The sequence below is a fragment of the Lagopus muta genome, chromosome 1, assembly GCF_023343835.1.
Source record: "Lagopus muta isolate bLagMut1 chromosome 1, bLagMut1 primary, whole genome shotgun sequence".
Classification (NCBI taxonomy): domain Eukaryota; kingdom Metazoa; phylum Chordata; class Aves; order Galliformes; family Phasianidae; genus Lagopus; species Lagopus muta.
This window is the reverse complement of record NC_064433.1, coordinates 138,172,200-138,193,459: the sequence shown is the minus strand read 5'-3', so window position 1 is coordinate 138,193,459 and position 21,260 is coordinate 138,172,200. Positions and strand designations below refer to the sequence as shown.

The 21,260-nt window shown below is 39.3% G+C and overlaps 1 protein-coding gene across 1 annotated transcript in view; it reads left to right on the top strand.

The window, feature by feature from the left end:
• Nucleotides 1–90: 90 nt before the first annotated feature.
• The window catches only part of ANKRD10 (ankyrin repeat domain 10), a 34,244-nt gene continuing 13,074 nt past the window's right edge, over nt 91–21,260 (top strand). The window contains exons 1-3 of the mRNA XM_048950175.1: nt 91–439; nt 6,632–6,784; nt 14,376–14,467. Of these exons, the coding sequence (XP_048806132.1) occupies nt 239–439; nt 6,632–6,784; nt 14,376–14,467 (446 nt within the window). The 5' untranslated portion in view covers nt 91–238. The remainder of the gene's footprint in view (nt 440–6,631; nt 6,785–14,375; nt 14,468–21,260) is intronic.

Sequence of the window (21,260 nt, the reverse complement as noted above, 5' to 3'; positions counted from 1 at the left end):
CGCGCTTCCCGCCGTGCTCTGCCTCGCGCCCGCCCAAGGAGGCGCCGCCCCGCCCCGCCCGCTTCCTTTGTGCTCGGGCGGTAACGGCTGCCGCAGTCGCCGCCGCTCGCAGCCCACTCCGCGCGTCTCGGCCCGCCGGCCCGCCCGCCCGCTCGCTCCTTCTCTCCCCCTCCTTCCCGCTTTCCCCCCCCTCGCCCCGCTGCCATCCCTCTCGCCGCTTTCCCTCGCCCTGCCCGCCATGTCGCTGGGCGCCGGCCCCGAGGCAGGCTTCTCCAGCGAGGAGCTGCTGACCCTCCGCTTCCCCCTGCACCGCGCCTGCCGCGACGGCGACCTGCCCGCCCTGTGCGCGTTGCTCCAGAGCGCGCCCCGCTCCGATCTGGCCGCCGAGGACTCCTTTTACGGCTGGACGCCCATCCACTGGGCCGCGCACTTCGGCAAGGTGGGGCCCGGCGCGGCGGGGGGAGGGAGGCGAAGGGAAAGAGGAGGAGGAGAAGGAGGACGGCGGGCCGGCGCGCGGCGCCATCTTTACCCCTTCGCACGCTGCCGGGAGGCGCCGCCGCTGCCTCTTCAGAGCGGGGCTGGGGGCGGCGGCACCCGTCAGCACCGGGCGTTCGTGCCCTCTTCGCTGGGAAGAGCCGCCCCCACGGCCGGGCTGGGGAAAGGCGCCCGTCGTCCCCGGGGAGGGCTCTTCCCTTCGCTCCGATGGCCCCGGCTCGGCCGTCGCCGTCAGGCTCCTCCGCACCTGGAGACGGTCGTGTTGTGCCGGCCGTGTTATCGCAACGGGCTGGCTGGGCGCCTGGGGAGATGAGTGTGCCTGTGTGCGCCTCCTGCGCGGCCCTCGGGCTCGGAGGCGAAGCGCTTCGGCTTCGTCGCCGTGCGGGTGGAGAATCAAAAGAAGCGGCAGCGTTGAGCTGAGGATGTTGTTTGTGGATCCCGCGGGCAGAGCGCTGTTCAGGTGCAGGGTAGCAGCGTTTGCTTGGCCTCGTTCCTCCGGCTCCTAAGAGCCCCTGAGCGATGGTGGTGAAGCGGCGGCGGTGCGGGCAGCCCCGCGGTGTGCGAATTGTACTGCCGTGCTAAAAGCCGCCCCGCTCCTCGTTACCTTTGTTCGACTGACGAGCCCGAATGCGGGCGTTAGCAACTCGTTGCGAATGGAAAAAGATATGCGAAGCTTTCTAAAACGCCCTCCTTCCCTTGGGTTATCGCTAACCTCGAACCTGAAGAGGAGTGGTGCCTTAATGTATTTATTTGACCTGGGCGTTCCCTGTTTATAAGCTTTCAGCCGGCACAGCGTTCAGGCCTGGGGGTGCGTATTTCTTTTCCTCAGTGATTTCTCTGCCTCCTGATTTTCCGGGACCTATGCTCTGTGCTCTCGCTCTCCCTTCTTTTCCTAACATGTTTCTACTGTGTATTGATGGTGTGCCAGGGAAGGAAGATTAATGTGTTCACGCAGGTGTAACGATTTAGGCGAGTACATTAAGAGACGGGTTCTGTATGTTAAGTGATCTCATCTGCAGTGCTTGAGAAATATATTAGAAGCAGAGCTAAGTAGTCCTACTGTCTCACAGGAAAAAAAAAAAAAAAAAAAAAAAAAAAAACAATAAAACAACAGAAACTCCAAGACAATCTGTCTATCCAGAAAGTAATCTTCCGTGTTCAGAAACAAAGTGGAGTAACTTAGGTTTTGTCTTGAGATCAAATCTGTCTTCATACAAAATCTGAAGATACTGGTTTAACATTAAAGCTTTATATTTGTCTTGTTTATCATAGAGTCATAGGATGGCCTGGGTTAAAAAGGAAAACAATGATCATCTAGTTTCAACCCCCTGCTATGTGCAGGGTTGCCAATCACCAGACCAGGCTGCCCAGAGCCACATCCAGCCTGGCCTTGAATGCCTCCAGGGATGGGGCATCCACAACCTCCTTGGGCAACCTGTTCCAGTGCGTCACCACCCTCTGTGTGAAAAACTTCCTCCTGACATCTAACCTAAACCTGCCTTGACTCAGTTTAAAACCATTCCCCCTTGTCCTATCACTATCCACCCATAAACAGCCGTTCCCCTTCCTGTTCATATGCTCCCTTCAAGTACTGGAAGGCCACAATGAGGTCTCCCTAGAGCCTTCTCTTTTCCAAGATAAGCTAGCCCAGTTCTCTCAACCTTTCTTAGAAGAAGTGCTCCAGCCCTCTGTTTCTTTTAGCATATCAAAGGAATCCTTTACTTGCGTGTTAGTCACATTAGTGTCCTGCAAGTATATGTTCAATTGTGTTTTCCTTAAGCAACTTTAGTTTTCTGCTAGCCCCCTGGAATAAGTAAATCATGTGTACCTTCTTTCCTATTGGAGAGATTCTTGCATAGAAAGCTGTCAAAGGGAGTGAGTCAGTGTGCAAGCTACCCTATTTGCCATGTTCACTCCTAGGTACCTCACCAAAAAGTAAAGATTTGTTTTAAAACTTCTTGCAATTAAAGTAGAGAGAATTTTTTTTTTTTTTTTTCAAGTGAAGTGAAACTTTTTAAAAGCTTTCTGACAGGTTAGGTGGACTCTGTGTGTGAAAGATACCTGCGTGCTTTGTAGCCTTGTTAAGTAATGTTTCTTTGAGGCAGACTGTGCAATGGAACCGTGGGGAGGCTGAGGTAGGAATGGACCTGTGGGTCCCTCTGGTCCCTTGGGCTGCAGCAGGGCTGCCAGAACAGGTTGATCGTGTCCAGGTGGTTTCTGAAGATCTCCAAGGAAGAAGGCTGCTCACCATTCCAGTTACCAGTCACCTCACAGTGGGAGAAGTGTTTCCTGATGTTCCCCTGTGTTTCAGCGCTCTGACAAGTTACATTTCTGTAATTAGGTACAGTGCTTGACTGACTTCTCACCAGCTAATAGATGATGGCTGAAAGGGAAACAGTAACTGTTTTTAGTGGACATTCATATGCATGTCATATGTTATTTATGTTCTTTCTAAAATTTGAAATCATCATTTTTGCAAATGAGAAGTTTGTCTGCATCTCAAAACACTGGGGCTTTAAAACTTCTATTTTTGAAACATTCATTAGGAGTTACTAAATGACATTCTTTCCTCTCTTCTGAGAGCTACTTGTTACATTGGATTTTGTGGGGTTCTCACTTGGTTTTTCTTTGCCTGTAAGAAGTTAAATGGCAACTGAACTTCATGGCTGTTGATCTGATACGGGATGCTTCAGCAGCACAGTTCAGCAGGCAGGACCGATTGGAAGAGGCTGAAATGACAAAGCTGATTTAGTTCCTCTTTACAAGAAGTCCTTGCGGAACGACTTGCTGTAAGCAGTGACATCTAAAACCCTTTCTGCACACATGCACGCACGTACAAGCAGCGTTAGTCTGGGCTTGGTGAAAAAACCCTCTGTGCACCAAAGGACAATGCAAAATTACTTTGGAAGAAGGCTGGGTAGAGCTGCCTTCCTTTACAGAGTTGTAGATGCCCTGCAGTAGGGAAGGAACAAAAAATTTAACTTAGGAGCGAAGTTAGAAGTGAATGTGCAGAAGATAACTTTTTCTTGGGAATTACTGATCTAATATTAGTATCAATAAAAATATAGTACCCTATGACTAGAAGAAGAAAACGTCATACACTTTAAATACATAACTTACTCTGGAACATGACTGTGGACCTTACAATTAATAAGCGAAACACCAGGAGAGTCATTTCTCAATGATAGATAAGCATTCCTAGTTGCAATATCTGGAATTTTAATGACAATATGGCCTGTTTTTTTTCTTCCAGAAGGCAGTACAGATTTAGATAGCAGCGTGTTCAAATTTACTTGCTGGGCTGAACATCCGTGGTATCTTACACTTACCTTTATTCTTTGTAACCACTAGCACGTGCCTTTCTGTTTTCTTATATCTGCTTGCTTGTGCTCTCTTCCTCCTTCTATTTTTGCCATTTGATTGTTTATGTTATAGGAAGCAAAACAGTAAGTACATTCTGTTTCTTCTGGAACAAAAGTAGTACAGATAAATAAAAACCACACATTGCCTCCCTGGCGTTTTGCCAGCATTATGGCTTATATTGAGGCCTGTCTTTCTTCTTTGTTAAAACAGTTTAGGTATAGCAGTACAGTGGAAAATATCTTCTAAAATGTTATTTAAAAAAAAAAAAACAAACTGATATGTCCTGATCCAAAGCAAAAATATTCCAGTGGGATATTGGTTTTTGCGTGTTGCCTCTTCCTCTGCACAGAAGTAATCTACCATGCTCTTTTAATAGCATCCTAAGTAGGAGCTTCTGTGCTGCAGAAGAACCTTGCTTCAGCTTTTAAGGGGATGAAACATTCTCTTTGTTGTTAAAACCCCAAAAAAGCCCTGGGGGGAGGGAGAGGGTGACCATCAGGTAGATGATATTGCAAATGCATTTTCACTGGTATGCTTGGAAGAGTCTGAGGGAAAAATATGGGGAAGCTATGCACAAAGAATGTTTAAATATGAAGTCGAATTGTAATTAATCATGCAGCATTTTTAGAAAGCAAATCTGAACAGTGAGGGATGACATTGATGCACCAGTTTTAATGCTTTTCCCCTTTCAATTGCCAGGCTACTGTGTCTACGTAATTAAGGAATTTGATTCAGCTGTTTCTGTGCAGGAAATATTTCCTGAAGATGTAATGTTTCTCTGACTGTTTTCAAATTAATTATAACAAAGGCCTGGTGTTCTAAAAACTGCATGGATTTTATTTTTGTTTGAAGCAGAGGAGCCTCTTGGGGTAGCTGGTGCTTTTTGTATTGCATCACTTACTAATGATTACAGCTTTACAGTTCTTAGTCATTATTAAAGGATGATTTAAGCAGTATTGAGATTCTAGGTTGTAGACTCTGAGGGAAGTCTTAAGATTAACAAATATAAAATTTATTTGGGTAATTTAGCATTAGAAAAACACAATTGTAGCACTTCTAAGAATATGTATGATGAAACTTCTTTTTCCCTAGCAAATGTACTGGTTTGTTTTGGGGAAGGTTATTTTTTTCCTTCAGTAACGTTGAGATTTCTGGAGGTGGAGCTGTTAGAATTGTAGTAGTTCAGTTAGTTTGTGGTAAGTTAATGGTATGACTTTGTTAAACTCGTAAGCTGGGGCTCTTCAGCCTGGAGGAGAGAAGGCTCTGGGGTGGACCTTATAGCAGCCTTCTAGAACCTGAAGGGGCCTATGGGAAAGCTGGGGAGGGGCTTTCTATAAGGGCAGGCAGTGACAGGATGAGGGAAAACGGCTTTAAACTGGAAGAGGGTCGATTTAGATAGATATTAGGAAGGAGTTCTTTACAGTGAGGGTGGCGAGACACTGGAACAGGTTGCCCAGTGAGGCTGTGGATGCACTCTCCTTGGAAGCATTCAAGGCCAGGCTGGATGGGGCTGTGAGCAACCTGGTCCAATGGGAGGTGTCCCTTCCTACAGCAGGGGATTGGGACTACATGATCTTAAAGGTCCCTTCCAACCCAAACCATTCTGTGATGATTCTGTGATTACCGTCCAAAGGAATATTGCTTGTAAAGAGTAAGCTTAGTATGTTTCTTTGAATTGTATAAGGGGAAAAATATGTTCTTTATGAACAGCTTATTTTGTAGCTATTCTATGGCTAATAAACTTTTATTTTTAACAGCAAAACACTGACGTGGAGGTTTTCATTGTATGTGAACCAGTGACCGCAGTCAATGTGATGTTTCTTTGTTTTGTTGTTTTGGAGGGTTGTTTTTAACCCTAACAAATGGAAGCCTAGACTAAATTGTTTATGGTAGCAGTAGAACTTTCCTGTCTATGGCAAGGCAATGTTACTATTTGACAGGAAAGGAACTTTTTTTTTTTTAGGCTATTTGTGAAAGTTGAGGTCATCCTGGCTGAAGTTCGGGTAGCTTCTACAAATGTTATGTTGCAAACAGTTAAATATAGTAGCTGGATATTGGATACTTCTGGTAGTACCAGTGGAAAATAGAAGTCAGGATATAGCTTGACAACACTGCATTTTTTTGTTGTTGTTGCTGTTTAAAGTAAAGAGAGCTTTATTTTTTGGTGTTGCCACAAATATGCAGTACTGGTTTTTAACATTTCTTCACCTGTAATAACAAAACTGTGAGAATAATGGATTGCATGCATAGGTTTTTAGCATAGTATTAATGGTATTAGCTGCAATGAATTATCTGCTTCTCTCACTTCAGGAAAACATTAAAGAAATGTAAAAACTTTCTTGCATTTTCATTTAAACTCTTCTGGAAATGTCTGTGTATCTCCTAACAATGCTTCTGTTTTGCAAAACATCAGCTAATGTCTGTTTAATAGTAAATTTGCAGCTTTGCTAGATCAGAAACTTGTCACTAACAGAAGTGAACCAAATAGCTTTCGTGGTCAGCTCTGAGGTATTATTTGGGCCCTCTCCCTTATTCCAAAAAATAAATGCTGGAATTGAGTTTTGGTTGAGAATCAAGTATTTTTCAGGTATGCGGTGTGACTGAAGGAGGGGGCAAATCCTATTGTTCACGTCTTTCCATTTTTTTTTTTTGCATCCACTTGGTTTTGCTAGTAAGTTGAGTTTTTCTGGACTTAATTTATGTATTTGGCAGATGCCAACTGTGGTACATCTGTGTAACAGCTTTTGGTTTTTCTTCCTTCATGTCTTTAAAGCTGGAGTGCCTAATGCAGTTAGTCAGAGCCGGAGCCTCTGTAAATGCCAGTACAACACGGTTTGCTCAAACACCAGCCCACATTGCTGCTTTTGGAGGACATCCACAGTGCCTGAATTGGTTGATCCAAGTGGGGGCCAACATAAACAAACAGGTATGATTTAATGTGTGTTTCATGTCTGCATATGATTCTGTAAGGAGTGTCTTGGTCCTTTCTTGCTATGCGTGTGGTCCTTACATTCACAGACAGACAGGTTATTTTTAACATCTCTCCAAAAGACAAAGCCCTTCATCTGATAATTAAGATGTCACTGTAGTAGAGAAGGGCTCATAAATGTTGTAGGTCACTAAAGTTCTGGAGAACATTTGTTTCAGGAACTGGCATCTTTGTCCTTCTCGAACAAAATGGTGTCATGCTGCTTTGGTGTTGGCAGCATTACCCGATGCTCTGATCCTGTAACGCCTATGAGGGGAAAAGCAGAAAGGACTAGTGAGATACATCTTACTTCACATGTGAGAATTGGAAAATCAGCCAGTTAATTCATCATTGCCTATGGAGCCATGAGACCTTTGTGGTCCTTGATGACTAGTCAGATATCTAACTAGTGACATCTTTCAAAGACATGACTTGCTTTAAGACGTGTTTGGTTTCATACTGATATCATCTTTTAAATTATGTCTAAAACTTTTCCAATAACTTCCTGCAGGTAGATCACAAACATGCACTTTACTATCAAATAGTGAATACATGTGTGGTTTTTCTTAATTGATAATTTTCCATTACTGTTACCATGGTTATAGATATTAATTTATTTGATAGCAGAATGCAATTAATATAATAAAGTTCATGTAAAGGACTTTCATGCTCTGCTATGGTAACAGAATCAAGTGCTTAAAAATATTATTCTTTTGGAGAAAACATTTCTAGTATTGAATGGATTTATTATGTATGCTATGCATACATAATGTGTTCCCTTACAGCAATACTCAAAATTATTTATGATCTTATATGAGAGCAGTTATTGCTAGAGTTAAACTAAGATTGCTGGGGAACTTGAACTTTGCATTTCTGGAGTTGCTTTTTTTTTTTTTTTTTTTTTTTTAAAGTTATGCAAAAATAAGAAATGGGGAAGTTTGTGTTGAGTTTTCAGAAAAGAAGGCTGGTGCATTGAGAACAGCTGTGAGACACCAGGAGAATTGTAGAAACAATGAAGGTGACGGGATGCAGAGGCTATAGATGGCATCTTCTCCTTGGTACCTGACAAAAGTAACTTATTGCATAAGTTATTGCTGCATAGTGGTAGAATCTTCAGAAGAGAAAATACAAGAACTAGAAATGCATCTGGAGTCCAGGTAAGAATGTAAAGAAACTGTGATTAGAGAGGAGACATGGCATGCACAGAATAAAGATGTACAGATATCTTCTAAATGAGAAGAAGAGAATGAATGAGAATGAATGAGAAGAATGAAAGTTTCCAACTGTGGATAAAGAGAAGAACTGACCAGTAAGGCTGAAAAGGCTGAAGAACCACTGTTCTAGAATAATACCTTCTAGATGTTCTCCTGGAACATCTGCAGTGTGAGGTTATTCAAAAAAAGAAAAAGAAAAAAAAAAAAGGCAAGAGGAAAATAGCAGCTAGCTCTGAAGAAGAGAGGAATGCAGAGAGAGCTATCTGTGGACTGAGGGCAATGCACAGATGATTGTAAGGGAAGCAGAAGACAGTATGATATGCAGTTTAAAAATAGACTGGTAATTCGTCCCACCTTAGAGGAGGCTAGTTCTGGTGACTAGCCAGTGACCCAGGAGTCTTTAAAAATTGGTAGCCTGTTACAAGAGCAAACCTAAGCAATAGAGGAGGAAGAAATAACGTGATTCTGAATTTTTCAAATGAAACAGTGCCGATAGTATCCTACAGACTTTGAAAGGCAAATTTAGGTGTTTACAGGTAGAGGATACCAGCGTGAACAGCACTTGAGAGTTGATATTGTGGGAAGCTGTGTGTGTTGTTGATAATAGTAGGGTCAAGTTACACTTCCGTTAAAAACTCCTTTTTTGCTTCCACAAAATATTAATTGAACAATAGGAAGAAATTTTAGGTTTGGTTTGATGGAGGGTGTAGTCTCAGTAGTTAGAATCATTGTAGAAACAAAAATAGCTCTTTATTAAGATGCATCTGTTCAGTCACACTGGTTTCGCATGCATGAGCACTCAAAGCTAGACAGTTTGCTTTTGTGATACCTACAGCAAATGCAACCCACGGATACTTGTGATGTTTCACACATGAGTGTGTAAAGCATAGTGCATGCTGTGCTCTCCACAGTTCCTTCAAGATGTTTATAGAATTGCAGTCAAAAGCCTGCTAATTCTTGTTTGATTTACACTGCTTAATTTATGATTTTACTTAACTTGCAAGCTCTTTGAGGTGATCATCTGGGGCTTCCACTCACACTTGAGGTTTTGGAGCGCTATTTCCTGATGTGTATTCTGTTTATTCCTTCCAGCTCGCTGACTGATGCTGTACTTCAAACAGACATAGTCACTGGCTAATGCTTGTGTGAGGACAAGTGTTCCATGGACACTGGATACAAAACACATGCTGAGAAAGATCTGGGAATACTTGATATTTAAACTAGTAAAACTTCCCTTCCAAACTGACTCCTGGTCACTGGCTACAGACTAACCAATCACGTCTGGAAAAAGAAAAGGATAGCTTCTGAAAAGGAATCCACTCGAGTCTCTCAGTCATAATGTAAACCTCTGGTACTCAGTAGAACTTGCGTGCATGTTTTCCTTTTATCTACCCTGAAGTATTGTAGCTCATGCTGCCTGCCGTGAAGTTTAGGAAAGCATTAAAATGCATATCTTAATGCTGGTGGCAGTTGACTGAGAAAGGTCCTGGGCAGCAATGAAGGATAAATGCTGAAATCTGCTTGTCCCAACTCTACCTTGCTCTCTAAAGTAATTTCTGTGAGTATATCCCATGATGTCCAGCCCTCTTGTTTAACTGTATGTGCTGGCTAGAATCATTTATCTTTTTTTGTTGTTTTTTTTTTTTTCCCCCCTCTCCTTGATTGGTGGGCAGTTTTTCCCTGCTGTCCCTTACCCCCTAAGGGTCAGAGAAAGCCAAAGAGCCAAGCAGTGATTCCTGCCTGTTCCTGCCTGCCACTGGACACAACAGGAAGTTATTTCTTTTTCTATTCAATGAGCAGTGCCTACTAATAGTTCTTAATATTGTGAGTCAAAACTTGCATTTAGCTTCCCGACTGTTTTAGTTCTAACAGTACAAAGCAATTATGCTGCTACTTTCCCTGATTTTTTTTGTTTTGCTTCTATCCACGTCAGAATGCAGACTGATTCTGTGCTGTTGTGCAAGATAATGCAGCAGATATTCATAAGTTCTTTCTGATAAAGCTTCTTCCTTCATTCAAGTGTATTTTTCCTCTGACCTCGGTACATCAAATGTTTCTTCTGTGTTACCTTCCATAATTGGGGAAAGTAAGCAGAAGAATGTCGTGTGGCCTGCCTTAAGGGGAAGGGCTAAGAAATACTCCATCCCTACAGGTGATGTTAACTTTACGTCCCACCAGTTCACCATAATTTGGTAGTGAGGGCAGACATATAGGAAATATAGACACCTATACTGGCAACAACTGTGAACATACTAATATCCTTGGTGAGGAAAAAAAAAAATGTCATTTCTTATGTGTTTTAGTAGGTTTGTTAACCATCTATGCCTGCTGGATTAAATCCAGATTTAAAAAAAAACACCATTATTTCTCATCTGTACTGAAGATCCAGAAGGTAAAACAATTGTGAATTCAAAGCATATCTTACTGAAGAATGTGGGGAAAAAGTTGCATCTTCCCAGCTTTTGCTTTCTGGCTTCAGACAGGTTAGATTTCTAGGTCTAGGAAACCTGACCACTTTTTGGGAGTGTGGTCAGTTACAGGCTTTTGAAATAGAATCAATTGAATAAGGGATGGTATTGGTTTTATTGTCAGGTAAAATAGTGCTTCTGTGTCTTAAATGTGTACTAGAAGCATTATACAACTGCTTGTGTAGTTCAAAAGCCTTCAGTAGAAATGTGCATGGGAGTATTTTAAGAAAGAAAGGAAAAAAAAAAGCAGGTAAGTAACTTTCAGAAGGAAGGGAAGTAAATGTATGAACTTAACTGAATCATTCAGGAGCAAGTTTTCCACTTTCTCCTCCAAGTTCAACTGGAACGTTGTAACACCAACAGATTTGTAGTCTAAAAAGACAGAACTGGGGGAAATCGAAGGGGAGGAAGTGTTATAAAATGAACTGATGAACAAATAAAAATGTCTAGAAGTCTGGAGAAACTCAGAGTCTGAGGAGAGGTTTATAAAGGAGGTGTCTTTTGAGGCTAAGCAGCATTGTAATGAAAGGCAAACTGATTAACCAAGCTGAGATGAATTCACTGAAGAAAAATTAATCAACAGAAACAAAAGATTCCTCAGACACTTTTATAAATGCAAAATAAGGAATTAAACTATATAGCTAGTCAGTAAAATGAAAAGCATCAAATGTAATCTAGTATGTCTCCAAGCTGAATAAAGGAGAAAAGCTTTGTCTTTGCAAACTGGAAGTATCACTCCTCCAAGGGGATGGAGGAGGATGTGGTGTGACAGTGAGTTGCGGAAAGCGTGTGGAAGTGTGTTCATGGTGCCTTGTGACACTTCCATCTGTTCAGAAGCACTGTACACAAAATATCATCTTCACAGAAGCAAACAAATTTGTATTATCTTGAATGCTGTATTAATATTAGGAAATATTTTTTCCTGTACATCTGTTTGCTGTGTGACTTCTGGATTATGAGAGAACTCTGGTCAGTTGGTGCAGTGCTACGTAAGAAGGGTAAATGGGGACCCCAAAACTTAATCTAGACAGTGTTCTTGGAAAAACCTCTATCTTAGTGCATTTTCTGTTTAGTGCCATCCACTCCAATTGTTCAGTTAACAAAGTTGCTTTCAGTCTTGTAGAATGCTTCTTCCTCTTTTTTTTTTTTCTGTTGAAAAAATACATAAGCTTTGCAGCTGTTATGCAGTGGAAACCCTTTCTTTTTTTTTTTTTCCTCTCATTATAGCTCATAAGCCAAAGAGAATTCCTTTACAAAGCTAGGAAACTATTTTAGATAAAAAGGAAAGCAAATAGTTGTGGTTCCACAGGAGAACTTCAGAAGAAGGTAACTAATGTTAGTGAATATAGAACATGAGGTGTGGTAATTTAAAAAAAAAAAAAAAAAAAAAAAAAAAAAAAAAAAACACCACACAAACCTATTACAATCTAAATCCATGCATTCTGTTCTCAAATTATTTTCTCAATTCCTTAGCTTCAAGGAAGTGCGTGCCTTTCTGGGCTAGTGATTGAAAGAAGTCCTTCTCAAGACATACATTCTGAGATACTAATGTTTTTCTGGTTATTGGTGACAAGTTTAGAGCAGCTAATAAGCATAGCTTATTCTCATAATGTGGCAAGGAGTATTTTGCAAAGGTCCTTTCTCATCCTTCTATCACTTCCCAGCGGCAGTACTTCATAATTTGGCTGAGCTCTTACTGTGGACAACAGATCTGTTGAATGAGTCGAGGTTTTTGTCACCTTCATCATACGCATTGGCAAGGTGACCTGATTTGTCCTAAACTGAGCTTCGTATTGATGAGTATCTTTTAAATTAAAGGTGAGGCTATAAATACTAATGCTGAACAATGAAAAAGAAGTGTAAAAAAGAAACTATTTTCTTTTAAATTTGTTTAAAAGAAATGGAGGAATGGAAACCATAACAAAGTGATGCAATTGATGACAGTTGCTGTGATGGGAAACTATTCCAACACTAAAAAAAATTCTTTCTGGATGCATTAGTGCCAGATGAGTTTTCATGTAGCTAATAAAATTGTCTTCCATTGGGCTTATCAGTCTTCTGTAACTTCTAGAAAAGCTATAAATAAAAGAAGTGATATAAAGTTTGTTAGCAGAAGCGATATAAAGTTTGTTAGCACAAAGCTTGCAAGAGGTCTTAAGGATCATCTTCCAACCGATGTGCTGTGAGTGGTGTTGTCACCCACCAGGTCAGGCTGCCCGGGGCCCCATCTGACCTGGCCTTGAATACCTCTAGGGATGGAGCATCCTGAGTTTCTTGGGCAGCCTGTCCGTGTGCCTCATCATCTTAAGCTGTCTTCTGTTCATGAGATACAGCTGTTTTGGAAGAAGGAATTTATCACTCTTTCCTAATACCTATGGACTACAAGAAGTTTTCTGTTCTTTTCTGTCTCTTTGCCAACCTCAGCAATTATCCTTAATTTAATAAGAAGGTAAACTTTCTCTGGTTCCATGACTGTTCCTTGCTGGGGCTGAATATGTGTCTTAAACAGTCATAAACTTGTTTATCTTCCATGAATTTCTAATGTGTTTAAAAAAAAAAACCACTCATAATTAGTAAATTGAATATGTGGAACATAATCCAAAATTCTTTCCTTCATTCCAAGTTACATTTACATGGTCTAGAAAATGTGACTGAGTTTCTCAGAAGCTTGGTGGAAAAATTCCAATGCTTACTACCTTACGTGAAGACGGTGGTGTGTCCCTGTTTTGAATATATTCATATCTCAGAGCTGACAGCGTAGCCAGTAGTGCACAGCTAAGCATGGGCCACTGTTTTGTGTATAGACTGCTGACTTAGTAAAGCTGGCGTTGGTATTTCAGTAAAAGAAGAATAGTGAAAGAAGGAAGAACAGAAAGCTTGCTACCCAATGGAAATGTTGAGGACTGTGATAGAATGTAACAAAACAGTAACTGAACGTTTACTTGCTACCTCAAAGTCACTTTTCGTTTCACATTCTTCTGTTTCATACTACTTAGTTACTATTGACATTAAGTAAAATTGTTAAGTTAATAATAAATTATTAATTTAATTGCAAGTACTGAATTTCATCTGCATCCTGTAGGTCATGATGCGTGGAATTCACCTGCTGCTTACCAACTGCATATATAAAATTGCGTAGATTTTTCCCTCTTACCTGTGAAGCTGGGTAGAGGACCTGGAAAGCATACTGTGTTCCTATTACATTTGCATTTAATATAAAAATTGAAGTGATTGAATTTATTAGTTAGCACTAATGGAATTTAAATGAGTAAAGGTTACACAGAAAGAATGGTAGATAGAACACGTAAGTCAAATGTGTGTATCTTAGGAGAGATCTGACCTGTCCTGTGAGCTCTGGGCATGCTTATGTTACTGTAGAGGTGCACTAGATAGCTCTCACCTGGTGAGTATTTGTTGTGCCATACAATACTGAGTAAGAGTGACAGCAGGATCTCAAAGTAGTAGCAGTCCCACGAACTTGGCCACCTTGCTTCTGAATTCAAGATGGCCTGCAAAGTGCGGGGTACTGGGGAACTAAAATGCTGGGAGATAAATGTTAGAGTAACTTGTTACAGTATCATGTGTTGATCTTTTTTAACAAATTTTGCTGCATATGACTTTGATTATCTAGTTATTGGATAAAGGCTCATCGTGTGAGATTCATGCCTTTATAATTGTTTGCTAAATACCTACAGTATATAAGAGCCTACTGCAAAAAGCATTTCATAAAGTACCTGATATATTTGCTAGCTAATAAATGCTGCTTTTATTATATCTGCTTTCTTAATTAAAATGAATAATGTAAAAATAAGACTGTCGTTTTTAGAAAGATTATTATGCTTGACAAAATGTAGTTTGTCTTTACAGGATTATGTTGGTGAAACTCCTATTCATAAAGCAGCACGGTCTGGTAGTGTGGATTCCATAAGTGCCCTTGTGGCTCACGGTGCGCAAATAGAGTAAGTGAGGTGGTTGGTTTTTTGTTGTTGTTGTTGATTGTTGTGCGTTTAGCTGACTAACTTAGACTGGTAAACATAGATACTAATATCAGAAAGAAAACTCAAAACAGCAGCCACCTGATTAAAAGACAGCTAGACATGTTCAACTGTAGTAAAGCCCAAGATGTTTTGCATGTCTAGTAATAAAGTTTACCTTACTGAAGTGATACCAGTGTGCTATATTAGTATTGTATTTAAGTGATGTATTAAAAAATGTATCCCACTTCTGTGAGATGGCCCCAAACTGTACACTTTATGTAGTTTGTTGATTTTGTTTTTTTTTTACAATCAATTGACACCTTACACTGGTAAATAAATGCCGAAAACAATGCAAAAACGTGCAAAATAGCACACTTTTTGCAGTTAAATACTGTTTGCTAGTAAATCGTGTATATTTGCCCTTTTAACTTTTTTCTTTAAAGGTTTATGTACTGCAAAAACATTCAGAAAATCTCACAAACTTTTGCAACTTACAGCATGGACAAAATGGATGCAGTTTTCACCTAGAAATGTTGAGTATAAGCTCTATGGCTTATAATGTAAATACTTTAGCCATTTGTTTTAATTAGAACTAGACTTTTTATCTTAAATGGTAACTAATTGTTGTATTTTGACCTGCAATGTGAAACTATTGAGTTGAAAGTGAAGTAAGAATCATGTAGTTAACTCCTTGTTTTACCCTTTGGTTTCCATCTTACTGTTTTGTAATGCTGCCCTGATAAATCTACCATAAATTTTTAACATTTTCAGTGGTATCGTAGAGCATTCAGGAAATAGAGAACCTTTTATGTTAATAGTAATCAACAAGTAATTTTATATGAAAAGATGTTCTTCACAGATGATGACACTGAAATAACTCATGCAGCTGTCAGGTAAATTATTGTCAAGTTCATTAAATCATTAATAAATTAATAAATTCCCATTTTGCACTCGCTTCCAGATGCTTTCTGATAAATGAATTTAAATTTACTGTGGAATTGAGCAAACCTTAATTATCATCATCAATTAGCATACGATCTTGTGGTTTTTAGAAAGTTTCCAGGCAAAAGAAGTGCATAAACAACATGAAATATGTGACTTGAGTCTGATGTAAATGAAGAGAAGCTGTTACATCCATAGGACTTTAAAAAATAGGGGATGAATGGCTGAGGTTGGATTTGTGGCTGCAGCTTAAATTTACATAATTCGGATTTTGCTCCCTTAAACATTGTATCTGCAAGCCACAGTCAGAAACCTTGGGATGTGTTTCTTGCCTTTGACCAAAGCTCTTGGCAGCAGAAATGACGTAGATTTTATAGCAGTTTTAGTGAAAAGGAAATTGTTTGAATTCACTGTTTTCTAACTTTGAATTCTATCTATGTTACAGTAGGATAGACCTCATAGGTTCTATAGATAAATAAAGTATGAGATTCTATCCAGGAAACCATAAAATCAATGATGCCAATGCAATAGGCTTGCGGAGCACCCCATGTTTCTTTCTCATTTAGAGCAACAAGACTTGGATGAAATTCTGCTGCTGTCACCTAAGAGAGATAGCTAATTGACTGACTGGGGTCGGAGATTTATTCCATGGAATGCAGTTTTCAGTGTCAGTATGTTAAATTGGGCCAAATTGATAAGTATTTCTCTGATGATTCAATTTTGGGTCACCTGGATTTGAAAACTGGACCCATATCTGTAATGGTTATATTGATTTCCTGATTTTTGTAGCATCTTCAAAATGCTATTTTCTACTAATGAATAATTATTGAAACACTGCTGTTACAATGAAGTTACTTGGACTAGTGTAATCTTTGATATTGGTGTCTATTCCCATGTACTTCACTTGTTTGGTTGCGTTGGAAGCTGAAGAATATTGATGGTAGTCTAGTAAGGATAAAATAATTGTCTCACCTGAATTGCTCTGGTTACTTCATTTCAGGCTTGTTAGTGTATTAGTTTTACAGAGAAATACTATATCCTACAGTCTCTAAATTTCATGAAGTTTTGCATTGTTTTTCTAATTGATGAGAGAGAATTTGGGACTCTATTCCTGTGTAAATTTTTTAGTAATATTAAAAAATAATAATTGTACCCTAGTGAAAATATTTTGATTTTTTTGTGGTATTTACCTTCTCATTTTAGCTGAAGCATATTCTGTGCACAGTATGTCCTACAGCCATAAAAATGGTTACTCCACTAACTATGGTATTCATGGACCCTTGAAGAGGGGGAAGCAGGTGGTCACAATGTCCTCATATGAGTGAAAAGGTTTGCTGTGTAAATGATTTTTAATGTGGATAGTATTTTTTTTTTAAAGTATCCATAATAACTGCTGGATTTTCGCTGAAACGGCATAATTAATGCAATTTATGTATGGTTAACTGTGTATTTGCTATGGTGACAAATTAGTATCCACAGCTCTTTAAAGAGGAAAAGCCTTCTTGGTGCCATGTTTTGTTTTACTCTTTTACATGATTTTTGAAATGCTGGGCTTTTACATGGTTTCAAAGGCTGTATCAGTACATATGTGTATATATATATATATATAAAATACAAAGATCAGCTATTAAAGCAGGACACTATTAACTAAAAGAAAGTAGGAAAAGGCAGCTGTTAATTATAATAATTTGAACTTAATTGTTTCTCTCCATGTCTGTGTTTCCATACAGTTCACTCGTACAGCAAGTTTGAATATTTCTGAATAAAAGATCTTCTGGAACTGTCATTTGGACAGTTGTGCATTACAGAGTGAATTTGTTTGGAGCTAGGAGAGAAGTTTCAAATGCAGTATTTCTTTGGGATAGAGAGATGTACCTTATGGATTAGGATGGGCTCAGCTGTGCCTGTGCTGGGCCCTTTGGAGCCATCTGGAGCAGGTTCAGCATGAAGCAGCCTCTTGCCTCCTCTTGCAGAAGCCACCTCTACAAGCCCCTGTGCTACCAAGACTGGGAGCTGGCTCAGTGATCCTTGTCAGTCCCTTGTAACTTGGGATATTCTGTGTGACTTGACATGCATCCAGTTGAGCATGATTACTAGGTCATTCCAGGGTTTTGTTGATCAAGGTACTTGAATACTGAGGTAGGAATCTTCATATTTTCTTGCCAGAAATCTTAAGGTTTTTGGAAAAATCACTTTGCTGTGCCATGAGGGGATGCTGCAAGACCCTGAAGAGGTACTTCTCTGTTTGGATTTCCCATGCTCTGGTCATAGGACATTTTTCAAATCTTGATTATGGCTACTCCTACAGTATCTCAGCTTTTGTTCTTGTTACCTCTGAGACTTCTTTACTTTTTGAAATTTCTTCGAAATCTCTTCTGTCCCTTTAGCAGACAGGCAGAACTATGTACATTGCAGGAGGATAAACAAAGTAGAAATCAGCAATTGCTTCATTACTACTTCTGTCAGCTTCCTTATCAGGGAAACTTACGGCCTGTTCTCTCATTTTTTAGCCATCTGTTTTGGTTCATTTGTGCTTGTTGGAAAGTAAGGCTGCATGTTTCTGGGTTTCTTCCCAGTCTCTTAAAAATTTAGCAGAAACTTGTTACTTTTTCATCACGTGCTTGTTTCCATAGCTAGTCAACGACCCAATTTTAAATATATGTCTGTGGTCTCTTTGTGGTGTTACAATATGTGTGATGTGAACAGTCATTATTATGTCATGGTTGTACATTCAAAGCTGTCCTATTGATTTACTATAGAAAAAGCAACATCGACTTTCTTACGGTCTTGAACCCTATCTTGAAAATAATGCTTCTGCTTCTTACTGTTTAGAAATAAGAGTTATAATAATTGGTTAGTTAGTATATTGATATACAATCTGTTTGGTACTTTTAAAGCTCAGACTACTTCAAGCTGAGGCAAATTCAATAATTCATGTTCAGTTTCAGAGTGGAATATTCTTAGTGGAAGCAGTTGTTGATAGAAGCTCAGGAATAGAGAAAAGTGCAAGAAGTTGCACTTCTTATGAGTAAATTCATTAAAGCAGTGATATTTTGTGACCCTTCTGAAATGTAAAGAAAGAACACAGGGTTATAATCCAGCTTCACAGGAGAGCTTAGTCATTAGTGACAAGCCTCTGTGAGTTCTGGTAGTTTTATTGACTTCAGTCCAAAAGAACTGGGTGAAGAAAAATAATGTGTTAGTAAGAATTTTAAATCTCAGTAGCTTAGATTTCTGACAAGGTTGTTGTTTGCTTGTTTCTGTTATTGGAAGTGATTTTCCTTCCTGTGCAGCTTCCTTTCAGACACGTCTTTTTTTTCTGTAAAATAAACTATTCTTGGTTACAGCAAGTAGGTGAGAGGCCAGTGTTTCAAAGAGGAACTTGGGTAGAAGATGTATTAAACACAGTGAAAGAAACAAGGATACAGTATGTTCCCAAATACAACAGTCTTATCGGTTCTGATGGTTGGTCTTGACACTGATGGTGGGGATGATCTGTATGAATGGCATGTTTGATCTGCTGATAAATTTTGATTGAGTTTGTGATTGGAGAATTGTTAGAGCAAATGAGTTGTGGTTCACCTTTGGTTGTGAATGTGTTGATATGGGTTTTGTTTGCTATTCAAGTTTGGGTCTTTTCAGTTCAGTTGATCGTAGCTCAGCAAGTCTTTTGGACTTGGACCAAAAAAAAAAAACAAACCATAGGCCCAAAACATGTTCAGGTTGGTCAGAAAGGATTTTCTATTGCTGTGTGACTTATGCTACGGGTTGTATCTCATTGCATGGAGGGTTAGCGAGCCTTTTGAAGAGTTTTGGGAGCAATTACTTAGAAGGAATTTGTATGAAACATTCTAGCTATGTATTCTGCAAGATGTTGCTGGTATGTGGTAGATAAGCCTTCCTTAGTGTGAAAGACAGTGTAAATTGAACAAACTTGAAGCTTCCATTTGCATGTTCCATGTGCATCAGTATTTTCTTAATCCAAAAAAAACTTCTGTGTGAGTGAGAGCATCAAGTCACAAAAATTTAACATTTTATTGTAGTTTGAAAAATCTTTCTCTCTTCATGTCTACTACTGAGAAATAGCAAGTCCATCTGATTAGTTCTTTCATTCCTGATATTTTCTTCCCTTTGGCACAAAAATATCTGTTTAAAAAGAATATCTCTCTATTTAGTTTTCCCAAGCAAAAGTCCATGTTTTTTCTACTAACTCTCTTGAACTTTCTTCTGTATTTGGCACATTTCAAAGAAGCTTGCTTTCTTACTTTTTCAAATTTTAGGCTGTATTTGCCTTTCAATTAATATAAAGACAAGGTGATTGTATTTGCTATCAGAGGCACCTTTCAAAATCTGCATTACAAGACTTGATCTTTTTAAGTCAGAGTCTGATCTGAACTTTTCCTTAATGGTCTTCTATAATGCTTTCCTACTGCAAGCACTGGAGATCTGGTTGTAGAGACATAATAGCAGCATCAGTGTTAGATCTGATTTTCATGGCTGTCTGGCTGTATTGTCTTTGACTTAGAGGCTACAGTATTAACAGGACACTTAATTGAAAGGTGTTGTTGCTAGTTACCTCTACCTAGGAAGCCTTCATTTTCACTTCAGTGGTGAAGATCTCTTCTGTTTTTTGTATCTTTTTAAAGGTTAACTTATTCGTTTATACCTTTTGTGAGTTGTGTTAGGAATTCTCTCTTACATAGTAGGGTATAAATTAAAAATTACTGTTAACTGCTGCTAGCAGGCAAAGTCAGACAGTGGTATATTCTTCAGGCAAAAGTTTACGTGGGAATGACTCACGTTTTCCACAAGAGATACTGAAAATTGAAGTCCACTGTTTTAGGTCTTTCTTAAAGCACTTAAGCCAGAAACCAAGGCAGTAAATCACCGTTGGATGGTGATGACTGTAGTATTTCCAATGTGATATATCGTGGTTAGTTAGTTCTTTCTTGTGTCAGTAGGTGCAGCTACGTGATCCTTTGTGAACTGTGACACTAAGATGGGAAGAAAAAAAGGCTTCACAGAGAGCTTCCTTCTTTCCAGGATACTCACCACGTTATGATTTTGGAGGATGTCTGAGAAACTCAACCAGGATTTGGAAAGGTCTAAAATGATTTCAGCTGCCTCACTTTGTTGTGAAATAAAAACTTGGCACCAACTTGTGCTTTTGTAGATGCCCAAGATGTAATTCTAGCATGGATTTTTAGATTTCTTATAGCTGTCCCCAGCAATGGCACGCATCTGTTTGGTTAAGAATATTTTTATCTTGGTATCTGAAAAAAGTTTTAAAACTATTTTGCAACTTCTGTATTTGGACACCAAAGGGTTAAAACAGTTAAAGTTTAGTCTTCTAAAATCACTTTGCTGTAGAAATTTTAGACTAGTATGCTGGTGTTTATAGGAAACTTTTTTCTCACTGTGGGCGTTTTCGTGTTCTGATCTTTTTTTTTTCTTTCTCCTTTTGTTTTAATCCTTGTATCTGCTAATTTTTATATAGGAATAGTTACTAATTCTTTTGAGATACAGCCTACTAAATTTAAGTGATTGAAGCCATGGGTTGACTGGTAATTTTAATTTATTCTATATAAATTTCAGTGAAGAACTGGCAAATGGGTTTCAGGATGAAAGTAATAATACTTTAAAGGCATAAAAGGCGTAGTATCTTGTTGTTAAGGTGGTCACATGATAATGGCTTACATAATGAATAATGTGCTACAGCACTTTATGTATGTTAATGTAACTTTTAATCATATTGTTGCCTGCAAATATGTGATCCCTTATGATTATAAGTTTCCTGTTTATGCACCATTGCCCGTTTAAATCAAACAGAAGA